The following is an 18636-nucleotide window of genomic DNA, read 5'->3' on the forward strand; positions in this document are numbered from 1 at the left end:
TTGCTCTTCATGGCCTCAGATTAATAGATGTGGAAAGGTTGAGACCTAAGTTGCCCCAATGTTTCACCCTTCTTGGGAACTTACAAGCTATTTCATAAATGACTTTTCCCAGTTCCAGTTATCAAGAGAATTGGAGCCTAGGGGCAACCAATCTGGACAGAAGCCATCTCTTTGGTCAAGTTATTGTTTTGAGGCCCTAATAAAACCATTAAGGCCACTTGGCCAATGACCCATAGGTTGTGTGCTTGAAGCTTCAGCCATGATGAACTTTATTGTATTGGTGCGTATCTACTCAGTTTAATAGTTTTTTTGTGTGAAGTTTGTTTGTTTATGGTTAAATTTTCTTAAGCATTAGCTTTTAATTAAAAATAATGAAAGATATTCAGGGAATTTGGTTTTTAAACTAAACATTTCAAAAATTCTGTTTTGTACAAACTTAGATATACATGCACACTTAAGTTGGTCCGTGAAGGCAGGTTATTAAAATTTGTTTTTAAATTTCACATAATTGTGTCTCTTAATTAATGAGTTGAATATATTTTAATATGTTAATCCCTGGCATGTACACTGTGATTGTCAGTTGTATAGGAATGTCTCAAAAGTTGATCTAAGTTTAGTACTAACAACATATTAAGTTGATAATATATAATTCTGTAAAATGATTGTCATTTTGAAAATATATTCCAAGGACTCTTTTCCAAATAAATATGAAAAGGATTAACTTTGGGGACATGTTTTCCACGTAATTTAAAAATTATTTCTCAAAAAAATTCGGTGGATTCTTCTATTGGGAAAAAACAACATTTTCTTTTAGTCCATGTATGCGGTTACCTAACAGCTGATTCATTCTCGGAAAGGTTTATTGACTTCTGTTAGAAAGTTGGAAGAAAACATATATTTAACAGTAAATAGATGAGGTTTTGAGAAAGTGCTTTCAACTTTATTTTAAAAAGATGGAAATGACATAGTAGGATAAGTGAATAGAGTGAAGTTATGTTTTTGAACGTTTGTTAGTCAAACATTAGCTACAACATTGAGAATGATGTCTGCCTTTCACGAGGTTGATCTCTTTAGTCCCTCATTTGCTTCAGTATACCATCATTCTCTGAATTCTTCAACAGTATCTTTAGAATACATTTTTCTTCTTACAACCAGAGATACCATTGTAATTTAAATCGTTATCTTTTTTCGTGTGAATCATTGCAGAAGCCTAGTTGCTGTTATGCTAGTCAATCCGGTTTGCTGATTTTTATTTGTTTTGGCCTTCCCGTGGTTTACCTTCTTTAGTCCTGGTTTTATCAGCAGTATCTCATTGTGCTTAGTGATTTGGAATAAGAGGAGAGAGTTTGGTAAGATGCCTTTTTTCCCCAGTTCATCACAGTCCATCATACATATATATATCTTCCAGGTCAGTTTTTCTGAAATGCCATTTAATACCTGTAACATTTATTAGATATGACTAAGATATGGTTTCTGCTATTAAGGAGCTTACACTCTAATAAATTGTTATATATGTTTGTGAGAGATTGTACTAGATGACCTTGAAGATTCTATGATACTGTCAGATTTGTTTCAAGGCTAGATGGAGATTCACTTTGTCCACAAAACTTTCCCTGATTCTCTGACTAAAAAAAATTATCTTTTGCTTTTACGTCGGTAATCTCAAATAGACTAACCTTCTGACATACTTGCTAATATATTTCTTGGCCTTGTTCTGCCTGAAAGCGTTCTTTGTAATGGCATTCACTGTATGGAGATTGTAGAACTTCTATCACAAACTATACAGAAAATAAGATAGTAAAAGCAAGTGATAGGAAATGTGAAAGAAAAAAGACAAAAATGTAACCTTTGATGTTAGGAGAATATAAAAATGGTCTGAACCTTAACCCAATTGGTAGAATTTAAGACATTAAAATATCCACAGTGAAACCAGAATTGAGGCAGGTTTCAAAGGCATTTTAAAAACAGTCCTGTTTAAGAGCCATCTTGCTCCCTTTTTTAAAGAACTCTCTGTACATACAAAAGAAGGCATTTGTTTTTTTACTAATTGACTTGTAAGAACTCTATATAATACCTAACAAGTAAATAATACCTTTGGGCTTCCCAAGTAGCTCAGTGGTAAAGAATCCACCTGCCAGTGCAGGAAACACTGGTTTGATCCCTAGGTTGGGAAAATCCCCTGGGGAGGAAATGGCAACCCACTGTTCTTGCCTGGGAAATCCCATGGACAGAGGAGCCTGGTGGGCTACAGCCCAGGGAGTTGCAAAAGAGTCTAAACAACAAATTATCCCTTTATGATATGAGTTACAAATGTCTTTTCCATTTATTTTGACATTACTTAACACTGTTTCTCTATGAATAAATTTGATTTGATTTTTCTTAAGATCTCATGTTTTTAGAGCACTTTTAGGTTTGCAGCAAAATGGATCAGAGTATAGAGAGTTCCACATCCCCTGTCCTGGCACGTGCACAACCTCCCACACTTTCAGCATCCCACACATTGACAGTACATTTGTTACAGTGATGTACAGTTGATTGAACAGTTTGTTAAAATCAGTGAAATCTGATTTTTTTCAAAAAAATTTTTCAGTTCAGTCGCTCAGTCGTGTCCGACTCTCCGCGACCCCATGAATCACAGCACGCCAGGCCTCCCTGTCCATCACCAACTCCCGGAGTACACTCAAACTCATGTCCACAGGGTCGGTGATGCCATCCAGCCATCTCACTCTCGGTCGTCCCCTTCTCCTCCCGCCCCCAACCTTTCCCAGCATCAGAGTCTTTTCCAGTGAGTCAACTCGTCGCATGAGGTGGCCAAAGTATTGCAGCTTCAGCTTTAGCATCAGTCCTTCCAATGAACACCCAGGATCGATCTCCCTTAGAATGGACTGGTTGGATCTCCTGGCAGTACAAGGGACTCTCAAGAGTCTTCTCCAGCACCACAGTTCAAAAGCATCAATTCTTCGGTGATCAGGTTTCTTCACAGTCCAACTCTCACATCCATACATGACCACGGGAAAAACCATAGCCTTGACTAGATGGACCATGGTTGGCAAAGTAATGTCTCTGCTTTTCGATATATTATCAAGGTTGGTCATAACTTTCCTTCCAAGGAGTAAGCGTCTTTTAATTTCATGGCTGCAATCAGCATTTGCAGTGATTTTGGAGCCCCCAAAAATAAAGTCTGACACTGTTTCCACTGTTTTTCCATCTATTTCCCATGAAGTGATGGGACCAGATGCCATGATCTTTGTTTTCTGAATGTTGAGTTTCAAGCCAAGCTTTTCACTCTCCTCTTTCACTTTCATCAAGAGGCTTTTGAGTTCCTCTTCACTTTCTGCCATAAGGGTGGTGTCATCTGCATATCTGAGATTATTGATATTTCTCCCGGCAATCTTGATTCCAGCTTGTCCTTCTTCCAGCCCAGTGTTCCTCATGATGTACTCTGCATATACGTTAAATAAGCAAGGTGACAATATACAGCCTTGACATACTCCTTTTCCTATTTGGAACCAGTCTGTTGTTCCATGTCCAGTTTTGACTGTTGCTTCCTGACTTGCATACAGGTTTCTCAAGAGGCAGGTCAGGTGGTCTGGGATTCCCTTTTCTTTCAGAATGTTCCACAGTTTATTGTGATCCACACAGTCAAAGGCTTTGGCATAGTCAATGAAGCAGAAATAGATGTTTTTCTGGAACTCTCTTGCTTTCTCCATGATCCAGCAGATGTTGGCAATTTGATCTCTGGTGCCTCTGCCTTTTCTAAAACCTGCTTGAACATCTGGGAGTTCACGGTTCACATATTGCTGAAGCCTAGCTTGGAGAATTTTGAGCATGACTTTACTAGCGTGTGAGATGAGTGCAATTTTGCGGTAGTTTGAGCATTCTTTGGCATTGCCTTTCTTTGGGATTGGAATGAAGACTGACCTTTTCCAGTCCTGTGGCCACTGCTGAGTTTTCCAAATTTGCTGGCATATTGAGTGCAGCACTTTCACAGCAACATCTTTCAAGATTTGAAATAGCTCAACTGGAATTCCATCACCTCCACTAGCTTTGTTAGTGTTCTTTTATCACTTAGGAGACTGATGTTATTTTTCATGGTGTGAGTCCATTTATTTTGTTTTCTAAATTTATTTCTTATAGAAGTAACGTTGGTTATGTTTTGAAAAGCCTTCTCTTCTTGAAATAAAAATAAAAACCCTTAATAGGGATGATAATTATGACAATAACAAGTATTGGCTGCGTTCTCTGAAACAGGCACAATCATTAACCACAGCTTAAGTAGTAGGTTGGTTGAATTATTAGCTTCATTTTATAGAAGAGAAAACAAAGATTAAGGGGAAATTATTGTTTGTTTGGTTTTTTTTAGAAAGGTGAAAGGTATTAAAATACTAGTAGGAAGACTTGAAATAGATAAGAGATCTGATGCGAAGAGCCAACTCATTGGAAAGGACCCTGATGCTGGGAAAGATTGAAGACAAAAGGAAAAGGGCGCGGCAGAGGATGAGATGGTTAGATAACATCACTGACTATGGATATGAGTCTGAACAAACTCCGGGAGATAGTGAAGGACAGAGGAACCTTGTGTGCTGCAGTCCGTGGGGTTGCAAAGAGTTGGACACGACTTAGCAACCAAACAGCAACAGGAGGGAAGCTGTTCAGTGGTTGAGGCTCCTGAAAATCCGTGAGAGGATGGGCTCTGAAGCACCGAGGGATTTGCTTTACACTGAAGATACCCTGTTGTTATATTTCTAGAGGGTGTGGAAGAAGACAGGTGCAGATACCAGTGATTGTGAGCTTGTTGGTGTCAAATGAGAGTTCTCATTTGATGCTGTTGTTTTATTTTCTGTGAACTGGAAGCTGTCCTCTACTGAGTCGAGAGAAGTTTGGAGGGAGTGGATAAATTAGGAGTTTGGGTTGCTGCTGCTACTGCTGCAAAGTCACGTCAGTCGTGTCCGACTCTGTGTGACCCCGTAGATGGAAGCCCACCAGGCTCCCCTGTCCCTGGGATTCTCCAGGCAAGAACACTGGAGTGGGTTGCCATTTCCTTCTCCAATGTGTGAAAGTGAAAAGTGAAAGTGAAGTCTCTCAGTCGTGTCCGACCCCTAGCGACCCCATGGACTGCAGCCCACCAGGCTCCTCCATCCATGGGATTTTCCAGGCAAGAGTACTGGAGTGGCTTGCCATTGCCTTCTGCAGGAGTTTGGGTTGGCAGATGCAAATTGCTGTATGTAAAATAGGTAAAATCAAGGTCCTGCGGTATAGCAGTTCAGTCAGGTCAGTCGCTCAGTCGTGTCCGACTCTTTGCGACCCCATGAATCACAGCATGCCGGGCCTCCCTGTCCATCGGAGTTCACAGAGGGAATTATATTCAATATCTTGTAATAACTTGTAATGGAAAAGAATTTGTATGTAAAGTACATGTATATGTATGTATGTGAAACTGAATCACTTTGCTATGATTGAATTTTTTTTTTAAAAAGTTTGAGGGAGGTTGGAGGTGTGAGGAGATGGGAGAAGGTTTGAATTAGGTGTTGCAGAGAACAAGAGAGGGATTGATGAGAACAAACTGGGCATTTTTGGACCTTGTTAAAGCCCACCTATTGAAAGTTCGTGATGATAGGATGAATTAAATTTTTTTTCTAGTGACTTTCCACTGTCACATTTAGTATAGTTAATGCTCTTGTGTTGTTCATTGCCACCCTAGAATTAAAAAACAGGCATACTGCTTTTAGAGCTAGCTTAGCTGGTATTCTAAGTTTTTTGAATAGAGTAAATCTGGAGAAGGATGGAGGAAAAAATCACTATTTTCTGCTTCATTTTGGTACACTCAGGTAATGGAGAAGATTTCTTGGAAATAGATTTTGAATGTGTGTGCTCCCTAATTTAACTTTTGTTAGTATGGATGTGACCCTTGGATAACTTGTAGAGGATTATGAGGTGAGATCCCGTATGGCAGAATAATAGGTGTTTTGATAGTAAATCCATTTTTCTTACAAAGTATAATTTTCAAAACGTATAGAAAGCTTTTCAGCGGTGTCCTCAAATCTAAATCCATTCATTGTTAAACTCTCTGTTTGTTTCTTTATACAGGGTGTGATAGGTATACAGCTGGTTGTTACCATGGTGATGGCCAGTGCCATGCAGAAGATTCTACCTCACTATTCTCTTGCTCGATGGCTACTCTGTAATGGCAGGTAAGGCAAGGGTAGGCTGATACTGACTGGCACTTTCCTCTTTGTTTAGTTTACCAGGCTGGTTAACCTCCTAGAAGTTAAGTGCTAATTCCAGTTTTCTAAAAACATGAAAAAGGAAAATTACAAGAAAAATTCAGCTTCCTTATTTCTCTTACTTGAGGTAGTAGTAGTTTATCTGTTGAGTACAAAGATAATAGGATGATCATTGTCAAGAATTTAGTCTCTTCCTTCTTGATCCCTTTTTGAACATGGCCACTGGAACTATCACATGACTTTTCTAGTTATCTTTTTTTAAAAAAGTTGGTCAATAAGAGGAAGAGACTGTAAATCGAAGTGCTTAACTTTTCACCAGAGTTGGAAAAAATGACTCAAAGCACCTGCTTCATTATTGGTGACTTAGTTGAGAATATTATGAGAGTTAAGAGTTGTTTTACTGTTAATAAATAATTTTAAACTTTAATTTAGCAAAGAGGGGTGAAGTAATTTTGTAGGCTTTTAATTTTGTTTAGTGCACTATAAGCTTACTGCTACTACTGTCTCCTCATGGAGAGGAACTAAGTTACCTTGCTGAAAGTTAAAGAATAAAATTTAACAGTACAGAAGTTCAGTCAGTTCAGTTCAGTTCAGTCGCTCAGTCGTGTCGGACTCTCCGCGACCCCATGAATCACAGCATGCCAGGCCTCCCTGTCCATCACCAACTCCCTGAGTTCACTCAAACTCATGTCCACAGAGTCGGTGATGCCATCCAGCCATCTCATTCTCGGTCGTCCCCTTCTCCTCCCGCCCCCAACCTTTCCCAGCATCAGAGTCTTTTCCAGTGAGTCAACTCGTCGCATGAGGTGGCCAAAGTATTGCAGTTTCAGCTTTAGCATCAGTCCTTCCAATGAACACCCAGGATCGATCTCCCTTAGAATGGACTGGTTGGATCTCCTGGCGGTACAAGGGACTCTCAAGAGTCTTCTCCAACACCACAGTTCAAAAGCATCAATTCTTTGGCGATCAGCTTTCTTCACAGTCCAACTCTCACATCCATACATAACCACGGGAAAAACCATAGCCTTGACTAGACGGACCTTTGTTGGCAAAGTAATGTCTCTGCTTTTTAGTATATTATCAAGGTTGGTCATAACTTTCCTTCCAAGGAGTAAGCGTCTTTTAATTTCATGGCTGCAATCAGCATCTGCAGTGATTTTGGAGCCCCCAAAAATAAAGTCTGACACTGTTTCCACTGTTTTTCCATCTATTTCCCATGAAGTGATGGGACCAGATGCCATGAGCTTTGTTTTCTGAATGTTGAGCTTCAAGCCAACCTTTTCGCTCTCCTCTTTCCCTTTCATCAAGAGGCTTTTGAGTTCCTTTTCACTTTCTGCCATAAGGGTAGTGTCATCTGCATATCTGTGATTATTGATATTTCTCCCGGCAATCTTGATTCCAGCTTGTGCTTCTTCCAGCCCAGCGTTCCTCATGATGTACTCTGCATATAAGTTAAATAAGCAAGGTGACAATATACAGCCTTGACGCACTCCTTTTCCTATTTGGAACCAGTCGGTTGTTCCATGTATAGTTCTGACTGTTGCTTCCTGACCTGCATACAGGTTTCTCAAGAGGCAGGTCAGGTGTTAAATACAGTTAAATACAGATATCAAGAGGCAAAAGCAGTAAAACCCTGCATACAGAAATACATGCCACAATCTTATGTAATTATGAAAGGCACATTATAGGTTTGGTATCATGACTATAGTTTTACTCCAGTTATTTGTCTCTAATAAATAAATAGATTCTGTTATTGATTTGTATATCAGTTTTCTATTGTTTAGACCTTTTAAGTTAGAACCCTAGAGAAGGGAAAGGCTACCCACTCCAGTACTCTGACCTGGAGAACTCCATGGACTATATAGTCCATGGGGTCGCAAAGAGTCGGACACGACTGAGCTACTTTCCCTTCACTTTAAGTTAGAAAGCAATGGACAGGTATTATCCACCTAATGATTTCATATACTGCAAGACCAATAATAAGCCATTCTATCCACAAAGCTTAATTTATTTTTCAGTGTTAAGTATATTCTTTTGTGCTTTATGCTTGTTCTGTATCAGTGTTTAAATATAGGAAAATACTATTTCGATTGTCCGAAAAGGTTTTTTGAACACTCATATGCGTGCACACGCATGTGTATGGAAAGTGTGAGAGAACAGTGGTTTAAAAATACATATTTTTATTAGCAAAGTAAACAGTGACGTTTTAGTAAAGTTAAAACTTCATTAAAGATGCTTATAAGTGAAAAAAGTAAATCATCAGTGACTAGTTTTTAGCTATGTAGGTTTATGCCCTGTGTAGTCTTGCTTACTTGTTTTGCTTAGCAAAAACCCTTTTTTGTAGATCATGAAAGGGTGAATATCTCCTGGACAAATACCATTAATTCTAAATAAATAGAATCTGAATTAATTAACTAGATAAAATACATATTAAGGTAGCTTATTTTCTATTGAGAATTGCACACTTCTGGTTTTGTTTCCAGTGAGTCTCCAGGGAACCTTCCTATCCCTTTTGGCTTTAAAGATCTTGGCAGTCTTATCCCTTTTTAGTCGTTAGGCAGTTTCTATTTTCTAACAGGTAATCTGCAGCCCATTTGTTTCTATAAAACTAAAACTTCCAGAGATTGAAAACTGATTCTCTTTGTTAATTTTGAAACAATACATTATAGTTAAAACTGCTGCTCTTTTGACAATTTATCTGTCATGTAAGTATACATATTGCTAATTTGAAGAGGAGCTCAACCTTCAAAAATAACCATGAAGTTGATAAATTTTGTGATCTTGATTTGCTTTGGTAAATAGATTAACTTTAGTGTTAATTAATGCTGTCTCTAATTCCAAATCAGATTCCAAGTAATACCAATCAGGATTTTCTAGTGATTCTTTTCTGCTATAGTTTCATTTCCTCTTTGTTTGTTTTGCTCTTTATTCTTAAGATCATCTATGATATTTTTCTTTAATATTAAATCTGAAATTTTTAGGTCATGAAGCTATATTCTGACTGTTGTTGCCTAATTCTGTTGAATAAGAATATTGATTTTATCATTTTGAAATAATTAGTTTTACAAACCTTTTGTGACATGAAATGACAGTTTTAATATTAAGAAAATCTAAAATCTCTTCTAAATTGCTCATGCAAAAATATTGATCAGAACTGACAGTTTATATTTTAAACCATGTGTTGTTGCTGAGTTGAAGGAAGAGAAAGGGAAGATCTGAGGGCATTCTTTGTCGTTTGTAAAATGCTTGAAATTTAAAGGGAGAAGCTTATGAGAGAACTTTCGAAATTATAGATAGTATAGGATGGTTTGGGAGTGGCTATAGTGAAGAAATTTAAGTGAATGCATGGTGTAGATACCACGATAGTTTAATAATCACAAGTATGACAGAAGAAACTTTAGTTTTGGTATCTGTTGACTTAATATTTTATCATATATTCAGATTGTAAGTATTCATGTTTTTCTTAAAAGTTATGGCTTCTCTTTTAATCATGTTAATTGGTTTCTGTCCATATCTCTCATCAAATTCTGTCTCTTTTAGAATGGAAGGTGTGAAGTGGCACCTGTTTCTAGTATGTTGACTTAACAAGTAAGCCTGCTAATTTCCTGAAGTCAGTACCTTGAAGAAATTCACAGTTTTTGCCTATATATTAGACTGTTGATTTTTTATATTAAAAAATTGACTAGTTTTCTAGCTCTTGGTTAAATAACATTTTTACTTTGTAATTAATATTGTAGCTATCTAGGTGTTTATTTTAAGTGCATAATCTTTAGCCTGGTTTATTTCTGTTAATATTACCTTTACAACGTTAAAAAGCTTTGCAGTGGTAAAATTTTTATTTCTGTTTCCCCATTTGCATCTCTACACTCTGAATTTGGAAGAAGACATGTATTGGGGTATTTTATGACCTGCGAAATCTCAGTGTCTGAACTTAATAAAAGTTTGTCAGTCACAGACAGAACAGGCATCAAGGTCAAATTAGGGTACCTGAGAGGGGTAGGGCAACTCTCAGTGTAGCTCCTTCACGAAATGATGATTCAAGTGTTACTTAGGGATTCTAGGCTGCTGCTTCTGTCTTGTGGCTCCTCTGTTCCTTTTGCTACTTTGGAGTCCTTTTTGTTAGATGCTGTGCCAGTTGAAAAGACCCTGATGCTGGGAAAGATTGAAGGCGAGAGGAGAAGGGGACGACAGAAGATGAGATGGTTGGATGGCATCACGGACTCAATGGACATGAGTTTGCGTAAACTCCGGGAGTTGGTGATGGACAGGGAGGCCTGGCGTACTGCAGTCCATGGGGTTGCAAAGAGTCGGACACGACTGAGTGACTGAACTGAACTGAACTGTGCCAGTTGGCAAGTAAAGAGAGCATGGGCTCTGGTTTTTCCGGGAGATTCTATCACATTGTATAGTCTAGAGCCCTGTGACTGGTTCAGACCAAAAGTGCACGGCAGGCTGGGAAATACACTTTTCCTTGCGCTTGGGGAGTAAAAGCAGGATTGGTGAGCGCCTAGTCCTTTGCTGTAGGTAATACTGTCTCCATTTTTAGATGAGAAATTGTAGCTTTACTCATGTTCACATACTGAAAAGTGAAACAGATCCAGCCTCTTACCCTGAAAGTCTGACTCCTAGTCTAGTAATTATTTGATGTATGGTGTTATTCATCAGATTCCAGACCCTTGTCCTGGAATGTACTTAAACCGAATTTTGAATTTGGTGGAGGTAAGCTTTTCTGCAACCACTGTGACTTCTGCTGGCGATTTAACAGAGTAGTTTATTTCAGGTTTTCTTTTTTCTACCTTTTTTCCTAGTGTGCTTAGCCTTCTAGAAGATATCCTCAGGTTACAGGAAGTATATGGTTTCTCTTTACTTACTCTTCTGGCTTCTCTAGGACTATAATCATCTTTTATTCTAAATTTAAAGGCACATCAGCATTTTTCTGATTACCAAAAGCATGCTAAGTGTGAAGTAGAGTTTAAGAAATACCATCTGTTAAAATGATACCTCTCCTCACATTTGAGATTAAATGTGTTCCACATTACTAAGTCATCATTATTTTGTATTCCATCCTTCTACTTTTTTATAATAGAAAAATGTTTTTCTCCTAGAAAATGTTATTCTCCTTTTTTTACATGCCTTTTTATTAGACTGTTGAGGCATTCCTGCTTTAATAAGAATTTATGAAACAAGATCTTTCTTGCTGTTACCTGTAAGCAAATTACTGACTTTGAAGAACTCGGATGTGGAGTCTAGTGCCCAGGTTGCTCTTCCCATCCCTTCCTCTCCAAAGGAAAGAAGGATTGTGGGAAATTGGTTTCTCTCTACCTTTACTCTGATCATTTGTTCTAACCATTGCTCAGATCACCTACAGATGTTAGTTCTTTATCATGTCCAGCATGCCACTGCTTTGTAGCCAGAGTATTCTCTACTTTCTATTGTAATTAAAGTTCCTTTTTGTTTTGAAGTTTGCTTGGCCCCTCTTTTCATGGAGAGGTAAGTGGTAGGTTACATTCTTTGTACATTTGAATAGTGGGTTTTGCATGAGGAGCAAGATTTGGCTTTTTGTCCTTTATAGCTTCCTTGCTGAACCTGCTTTCCATTCTCCCGATTGTTCAGCTCAAACCTTATGCATTTTTCTCTACCCCTTCATCCCCTAGGCTCTCACTTTGGTCTGATACTTCCCTTCATATGTCCCTGACTCAAAATATATTATGGTTGGATTTATTCTGATTTTGTCTCATCCTGTATTGAGTAAAGAGGATGTGACAACACCCTGTTCAATCGCTCTTAATTCTTTTTGCCTGTTCTCTTTCGCATGTTGCCTGATCCAAGAACTTGCAAATTCCCTCTGGTGAGAGAAACCTACTATTCAAATGCACAGTAGGTGGGACCTATGACCTAAGGGAAAGGTTCAAACCTTCAGCTACTCCCTTATGGAATGCCTGAGTCCTTGCTCTCCTGCAGCTGTCTGAATCCGTTCCAGAATGTCGTGATATTCCAGTAAAGTTTCCAATAAGTAACAAGAGAATGTATTAATGTATATGTAATAAACAATATTTTAGTTACTTGTACTGATTTTCTAGGTTTTAGGTGGTGTTTGTTTTCTCTTAAGTTTTTTTTCATGTCTAAATTATTACTTTGAGATTTAGAATAGAGACCAAAACTATCTTGTGAAAGAGTTTCGTATGATTATTTATGTATTAAAGCTGATTTTAGCTTTCTTTCAGTACCCAGCTTTTCCATATTTGTTCATGTTTAGGTTTTCATTTTAAATTTCTGAAATTTTTACTTCTAAAAAAAATTTTTTTGTTCACTTTGAATAGCATTACTGTTTAATTTTTTTGTTTTTATGAATCTAGGTCAATACATTCTGTATTTTCTAGTATTTTTTTTAGTGGTCTTGAAACTGCCTTTGTAAGAAAGTTTGTAGTCTGATATTTTATGTAAGAGGTTTATGCAAGAAAATTACTGAAAAATTATTTCAGTGATTTAGTGGAGTTTAACACAGTTGGCTTTGTTATCTGAGACACTGTTGACTGTCTGAATTAAAAAAGTAGCCAAAGTAAATGTCAGAAGATACAGTTTAACTTAAATGCAGGAGGTTCAGTTTTGTTGTAAATTCTATTAATACTTACTTTTTTTTTTTATTAGCACAATACATGCTTTTGATGTAGAAAAAGACAATAAATAAGAAGGAAAAAATAAGAGATAACAAACTGTATTCCTTTCAGCTAAAGATGTGTAAATTTTGTTGTATTTCCTTCTAATCTTTTCATATTTCCCCCTCATGGATGTAATTATTTTATGTGTAATTTTACATCATGCTTGTTTTGTTTAGCATGAAGCATTTGTCTGTAATTGTATTTTTGTAACCATTATTCTTAACATCAGATCTAAGACTGGTAAACTTTTATATCAGTTTTCTAAGCCCATATTTGAAAGGCCTAGTGCATCAGGCCAATTATTGCAAAATTCAGGCTCAGATTGAAGAAAGTAGGGAAAACTACTAGGTCATTCAGGTATGACCTAAATCAAATCCCTTATGATTATATTTTTATTTTCTAGTGTTCCCCTTACAAATTGTTGATATGGAGATGATTTGTGATGTATACATAATATTTAAATCTTGAATAATGTTGATAATGCCATTTATCATGTTTTAAAAATAGTCCACAAAAATGTTGTTGCCTTACAACATTTAACCTCTCATACAGAGAGTGACCATATGCAGCTTTTTTTGGTTAGATGCCACATTCAAAGACTCATGGCCGTATGTTACATAATAGGTTAAAGCAAAATCAAACAAACAAACAAATGTGTGAATTTACTTTAATTTGAAACTATATATGGTGTTATATATTTGCTAGGAATTTGATATTTGGAGAGAAGAAAGTACAGTCAGCCCTTTGTATCTGCATATCCATTAATTCAAACAAAGGATGGAAGATGTTTGGAAAAAAAAATTCCATAAAGTTCCAGAAAATAAACTTGAATTTTCTGTTCTCCAGTATTCTTGCCTGGAGAATTCCATGTACGGAGGAGCCTGGTGGGCTACACACGGGGTTGCAAAGAGTCGGACACAACTGAGCGACTTCACTTTCACTTTGAATTATTTACATAGCACTTACATTATACTTGGGCTTCCCTGTTGGTTCAGACAGTAAAGACTCTGACTGCAATGCACGAGACAAGGGTTTGCTCTCTGGGTCTGGAAGATCCCCTGGAGAAGGAAGTGGCCACCCACTCCAGTATTCTTGCCTGGAGAATCCCATGGACAGAGGGGCCTGGTGGGCTCCAGTCCATGGGATCACAAAAAATTGAACACAACTGAGTGACTAACACTATGATTATACAGTGGAGGTGAGGAATAGATTCAAGCGATTACATCTGGTAGACAGTGCATGCAGAACTGTGGACGGAGGTTCATAACATTGTACAGTGGGTGGTGACCAAAACCATCCCGAAGAAAAAGAAATGCAAGAAGGCAAAGTGGTTGTCTGAGGAGGGCTTACAAATAGCTGAGAAAAGAGAAGCGAAAGGCAAAAGAGAAAAGGAAAGATATTCTCATCTCAATGCAGAGTTTTAGAGAATAGCACGAAGAGATCAGAAAGCCTTCTTAAGTGAATAACGCAAATAAATAGAGGTAGACAATAGAATGGGGACGTCTCTAGAGATCTCTTTAAGAAAATTGGAGATGCTAAGGGAAAACATTTCATGCAAAGATAGGCACAGTAAAGGACAAAAACTGACAAGGACCTAACAGAAGCAGAAGAGATTAAGAGGTGGCAAGAATACACAGAAGAACTGTACAAAAAAAGATCTTAATGACCCAGATAATCACGATGGTGTGATCACTCACCTAGAGCCAGACATCCTGGAATGTGAAGTCAAGTGGACCTTAGGAAGTATTACTATGAACAAAACTAGCAGAGGTGATGGAATTCCAGCTGAGCTATTCCAGATCTTAAAAGATGATGTTGTTAAACACTGTACTCAGTATGCCAGCAAATTTGGAAAACTCATCAGTGGCCACAGAACTGGAAAAGGTCAGTTTTCTTTCCAATCCCAAAGAAAGGCAATGCCAAAGAATGTACAAGTTACCATACAGTTGCACTCATTTCACATACTAGCAAGATTATGCTCAAATTCCTTCAAGCTAGGCTTTAGCAGTACATGAACGGAGAACTTCCAGATGTACAATCTGGATTTAGAAAAGGCAAAGGAACCAGAGATCAAAGTGCCAATATAAGCTGTATCGTAGAAAAAGCAAGGGAATTCCAAAGAAGCATCTGCTTCTCCTCCTTTGACTGTGTGGATGACAACAAACTGTGGAATATTCTTAATGAGATGGGGATGCCAGGTCACCTTACCTGCCTCCTGAGAAATCTGTATGCAGGACAAGAAGTAACAAAAAACTGGACATGGAACAACGGACTGGTTCAAAATTGGGCAAGGAGTTCATCAAGGCTGTATATTGTCACCCTGCTTTTTTAAGTATATGCAGAATTCAGTTCAGTCGCTCAGTTGTGTCCGACTCTGTGACCCCATGGACTGCAGCACGCCAGGCCACCCTGTCCATTGCCAACTCCTGGAGTTTACACAGTCTCGTGTCTGTTGAGTTGGTGATGCATGAAATGCTTGGGTGGATGACTCACAAGCAGGAATCAAGATTCCTGAGAGAAATAACAACCTCAAATAGGCAGATGATACCTCTCTAATGGCAGAAAGTGAAGAGGAACTAAAGAGCCTCTTGATGAAAGTGAAAGAGGAGAGTGAAAAAGCTGGCTTAAAAGTCAGCGTTCAAAAACTAAGATCATGGCATCTGGTCTCATCACTTCATGGCAAATAAAAGGGGAAATAGTGGAAGCAGTGACAGACTTTATTTTCTCGGGCTCCAAAATCACTGCGGACAGTAGTGACTTCAGCCATGAAATTAAAAGATGGTTGCTCCTTGAAAGAAAAACTATGAAAAAACTAGATAGTATGTTAAAAAGGAAAAACATGACTTTGCCGACAAAGTTCTATATAGCCCTTAAAAAAAACTATGGTTTTTCCAGTAATCATGTGTGGACGTGAGTTGTACCATAAAGAAAGCTGAGCACAGAACTGATGCTTTTGAACCGTGGTGTTGGAGAAGACTCCTGCGAGTCCCTTGGATTGCAGAGAGATCAAACCAGTCAATCCTAAAGGAAATCAGACCTGAATATTCATTGGAAGGACTGGTGTTGAAGCTGAAGCTCCACTACTTTGGCCACCTGATGCAAAGAGGAAAAGACCCTAATGCTAGAAAAGATTGAGGGTGAGAGGAGAAGGGGGCAACAGAATGAGATGGTTGGATGGCCTCACTGACTCAGTGGACATGATTTGGAGCCAACTCGGGGAGATGGTGAGGAACAGGGAAGCCAGGCATGCTGCCATGATGAACATGGGGTCAGAAAGAGTCTGACACGACTTCACAACTGACGAACGACAACAAAGTGCATCACGGGAAACAGGTTCCAAGTCATTTTGCAAAGGAAAAGACCAAAAATTGAGACCAAAACTTAAAGTATGGTAGATGGGAATCATACAATATGAAATCAAATTGTACAGAGCAGTGACTGTTGAAGGAAAGTGTGTAACTATACCTTTATTAATAGGTTTTCCTTTGCTTTCACATCCTTAGATGGCTGCTCCATGCAGCCTGGAAGTCTCTGTGTGTTGTCCTTCTCAGCCAGCTTTTTCAGCCCCTCACCTCTCTTCATTTACACATTCCTGCCTCCACCTCACTCTAAACTCTTAAAGCAGGAACCTCTCTCTCTCTCTCATCTTCATGCCATCAAACCCCCAGCCCTAGTTGCATGTGCAGCCTCTTTGTTTTTTATTTTTGTTCTTCTTCTCATCTTCATGCCACTTACGTTTTTTGTTTTTTAGTGTTTACATATTTTAATTTGGCCTATGGAGGAAATCTCTTGCTATCAAGACCCAATAGCTGCATTTGTGGGCTGTACCCCATCCCCTCTAACCTTCACCCAGACTTTGCTTCTTTGGCCATTTCCTGTCTTCTGTACCATTAATTGCTTTATTTCTGTAGGATTATTCCTATTAATACACACACACATTTTAAAAATGTTTCCCGTTAAAAATAATAACAACAAATAAACAAGAGTCACAACTCTGCCTCCCTTCCTTTTTAAATAGCATAGCCCCTCCCATATCCATTCCTTTCAGTTCAGTTCAGTCGCTCAGTCGTGTCTGACTCTCCGCGACCCCATGAATCACAGAACGCCAGACCTCCCTGTCCATCACCAACTCTTGGAGCTCACTCAAACTCATGTCCACAGAGTCGGTGATGCCATCCAGCCATCTCATTCTCGGTCGTCCCCTTCTTCTCCCGCCCCCAACCTTTGCCAGCATCAGAGTCTTTTCCAGTGAGTCAATTCGTTACATGAGGTGGCCAAAGTATTGCAGTTTCAGCTTCAGCATCAGTCCCTCCAGTGAACACCCAGGATCGATCTCCCTTAGAATGGACTGGTTGGATCTCCTGGCGGTACAAGGGACTCTCAAGAGTCTTCTCCAACACCACAGTTCAAAAGCATCAATTCTTTGGCGATCAGCTTTCTTCACAGTCCAACTCTCACATCCATACATGACCACAGAAAAACCATAGCCTTGACTAGACGGACCTTTGTTGGCAAAGTAATGTCTCTGCTTTTTAATATACTATCAAGGTTGGTCATAACTTTCCTTCCAAGGAGTAAGCGTCTTTTAATTTCATGGCTGCAATCAGCATCCGCAGTGATTTTGGAGCCCAAAAAAATAAAGTCTGACACTGTTTCCACTGTTTTTCCATCTATTTCCCATGAAGTGATGGGACCAGATGCCTTAGGCTCTAGGTCAGTGATCACAGTATTGTGACTATCATGGTCATGAAGATCTTTTTTGTACAGTTCTTCTGTGTATTCTTGCCACCTCTTCTTAATATCTTCTGCTTCTATTAGGTCCATACCATTTCTGTCCTTTATCGAGCCCATCTTTGCATGAAATGTTCGCTTAGAATCTCTTAATTTTCTTGAAGAGATCTCTTGTTTTTCCCATTCTGTTGTTTTCCTCTATTTCTTTGCATTTATCACTGAGGAAGGCTTTCTTATCTCTCCTTGCTATTCTTTGGAACTCTGCATTCAGATGCTTATATCTTTCCTTTTCTCCTTTGCTTTTCGCTTCTCTTCTTTTCACAGCTATTTGTAAGGCCTCCTCAGACAGCCATTTTGCTTTTTTGCATTTCTTTTCCATGGGGATGGTCTTGGTCCCTGTCTCCTGTACCATATCACGAACCTCCGTTAGGTTCTGGTCCCATTCCTTAGGTTTGGCTTATTTCCCTGTTTTTCCTTCAGTGCTGAATTTGTTACATGCTTGTTCTCATAAACTCAGTTTTCCCACTTCCTTATTAACTGTTTAACCTTCTACCATGTTTTATTTTCCTGTTAGTTGATCTTATTAATGCCTATGGATTTAAATACCAAAATTACAGGTATTTAGAAAAATGGATTCACACAATTAAATCTGAGAATATTAGAAAATAGATCCTAGAAAATGTAGGGATCTTAAAATATTTCATTATTGTAGGACTCTAAGTTTAACTTAAGTTTTCCTGTAGTACTAAGATTCTTTCACTGAGAATTATTTCCTCAAAGAAACAAACAACTAATTTTAGTCTTTATAAATGAGTTATTGCTTATGTGTTCTCCTAAATGTTATATACTCAATTCAGTTCAGTCGCTCAGTCATGTCTGACTCTCCGCAACCCCATGAATCACAGCACGCCAGGCATTCCTGTCCATCACCAACTCCTGGAGTTCACTCAAACTCATGTCCACAGAGTCAGTGATGCCATCCAGCCATCTCATTCTCGGTCGTCCCCTTCTCCTCCGGCCCC

General features: G+C 38.5%; 1 protein-coding gene across 5 annotated transcripts in view; it reads left to right on the top strand.

Annotated features, from left to right (window-relative positions):
• Positions 1 to 18636, top strand: part of TMEM161B (transmembrane protein 161B) — a 76875-nt gene that overhangs the window by 18870 nt on the left and 39369 nt on the right. For 2 of the 5 annotated variants that reach the window (XM_088838477.1, XM_088838479.1), the window contains exon 1: positions 6138 to 6191. The exons of 2 other annotated variants lie outside the window; for them this stretch is intronic. Coding sequence is in view for 1 of the 3 variants with exons in the window: in XM_055429135.2 (XP_055285110.1) it covers positions 6088 to 6191 (104 nt within the window). In the remaining 2 variants the exon portion in view is untranslated. Of the gene's footprint in view, positions 1 to 6087; positions 6192 to 18636 lie in introns of those variants that run through there. One more of the 5 variants, XM_055429135.2, reaches the window with a different exon arrangement.

The sequence above is a fragment of the Moschus berezovskii genome, chromosome 8 (genome assembly GCF_049115385.1).
Source record: "Moschus berezovskii isolate FMDL1 chromosome 8, NW_MosBer_1.0, whole genome shotgun sequence".
NCBI classification, from domain to species: Eukaryota; Metazoa; Chordata; class Mammalia; order Artiodactyla; family Moschidae; genus Moschus; species Moschus berezovskii.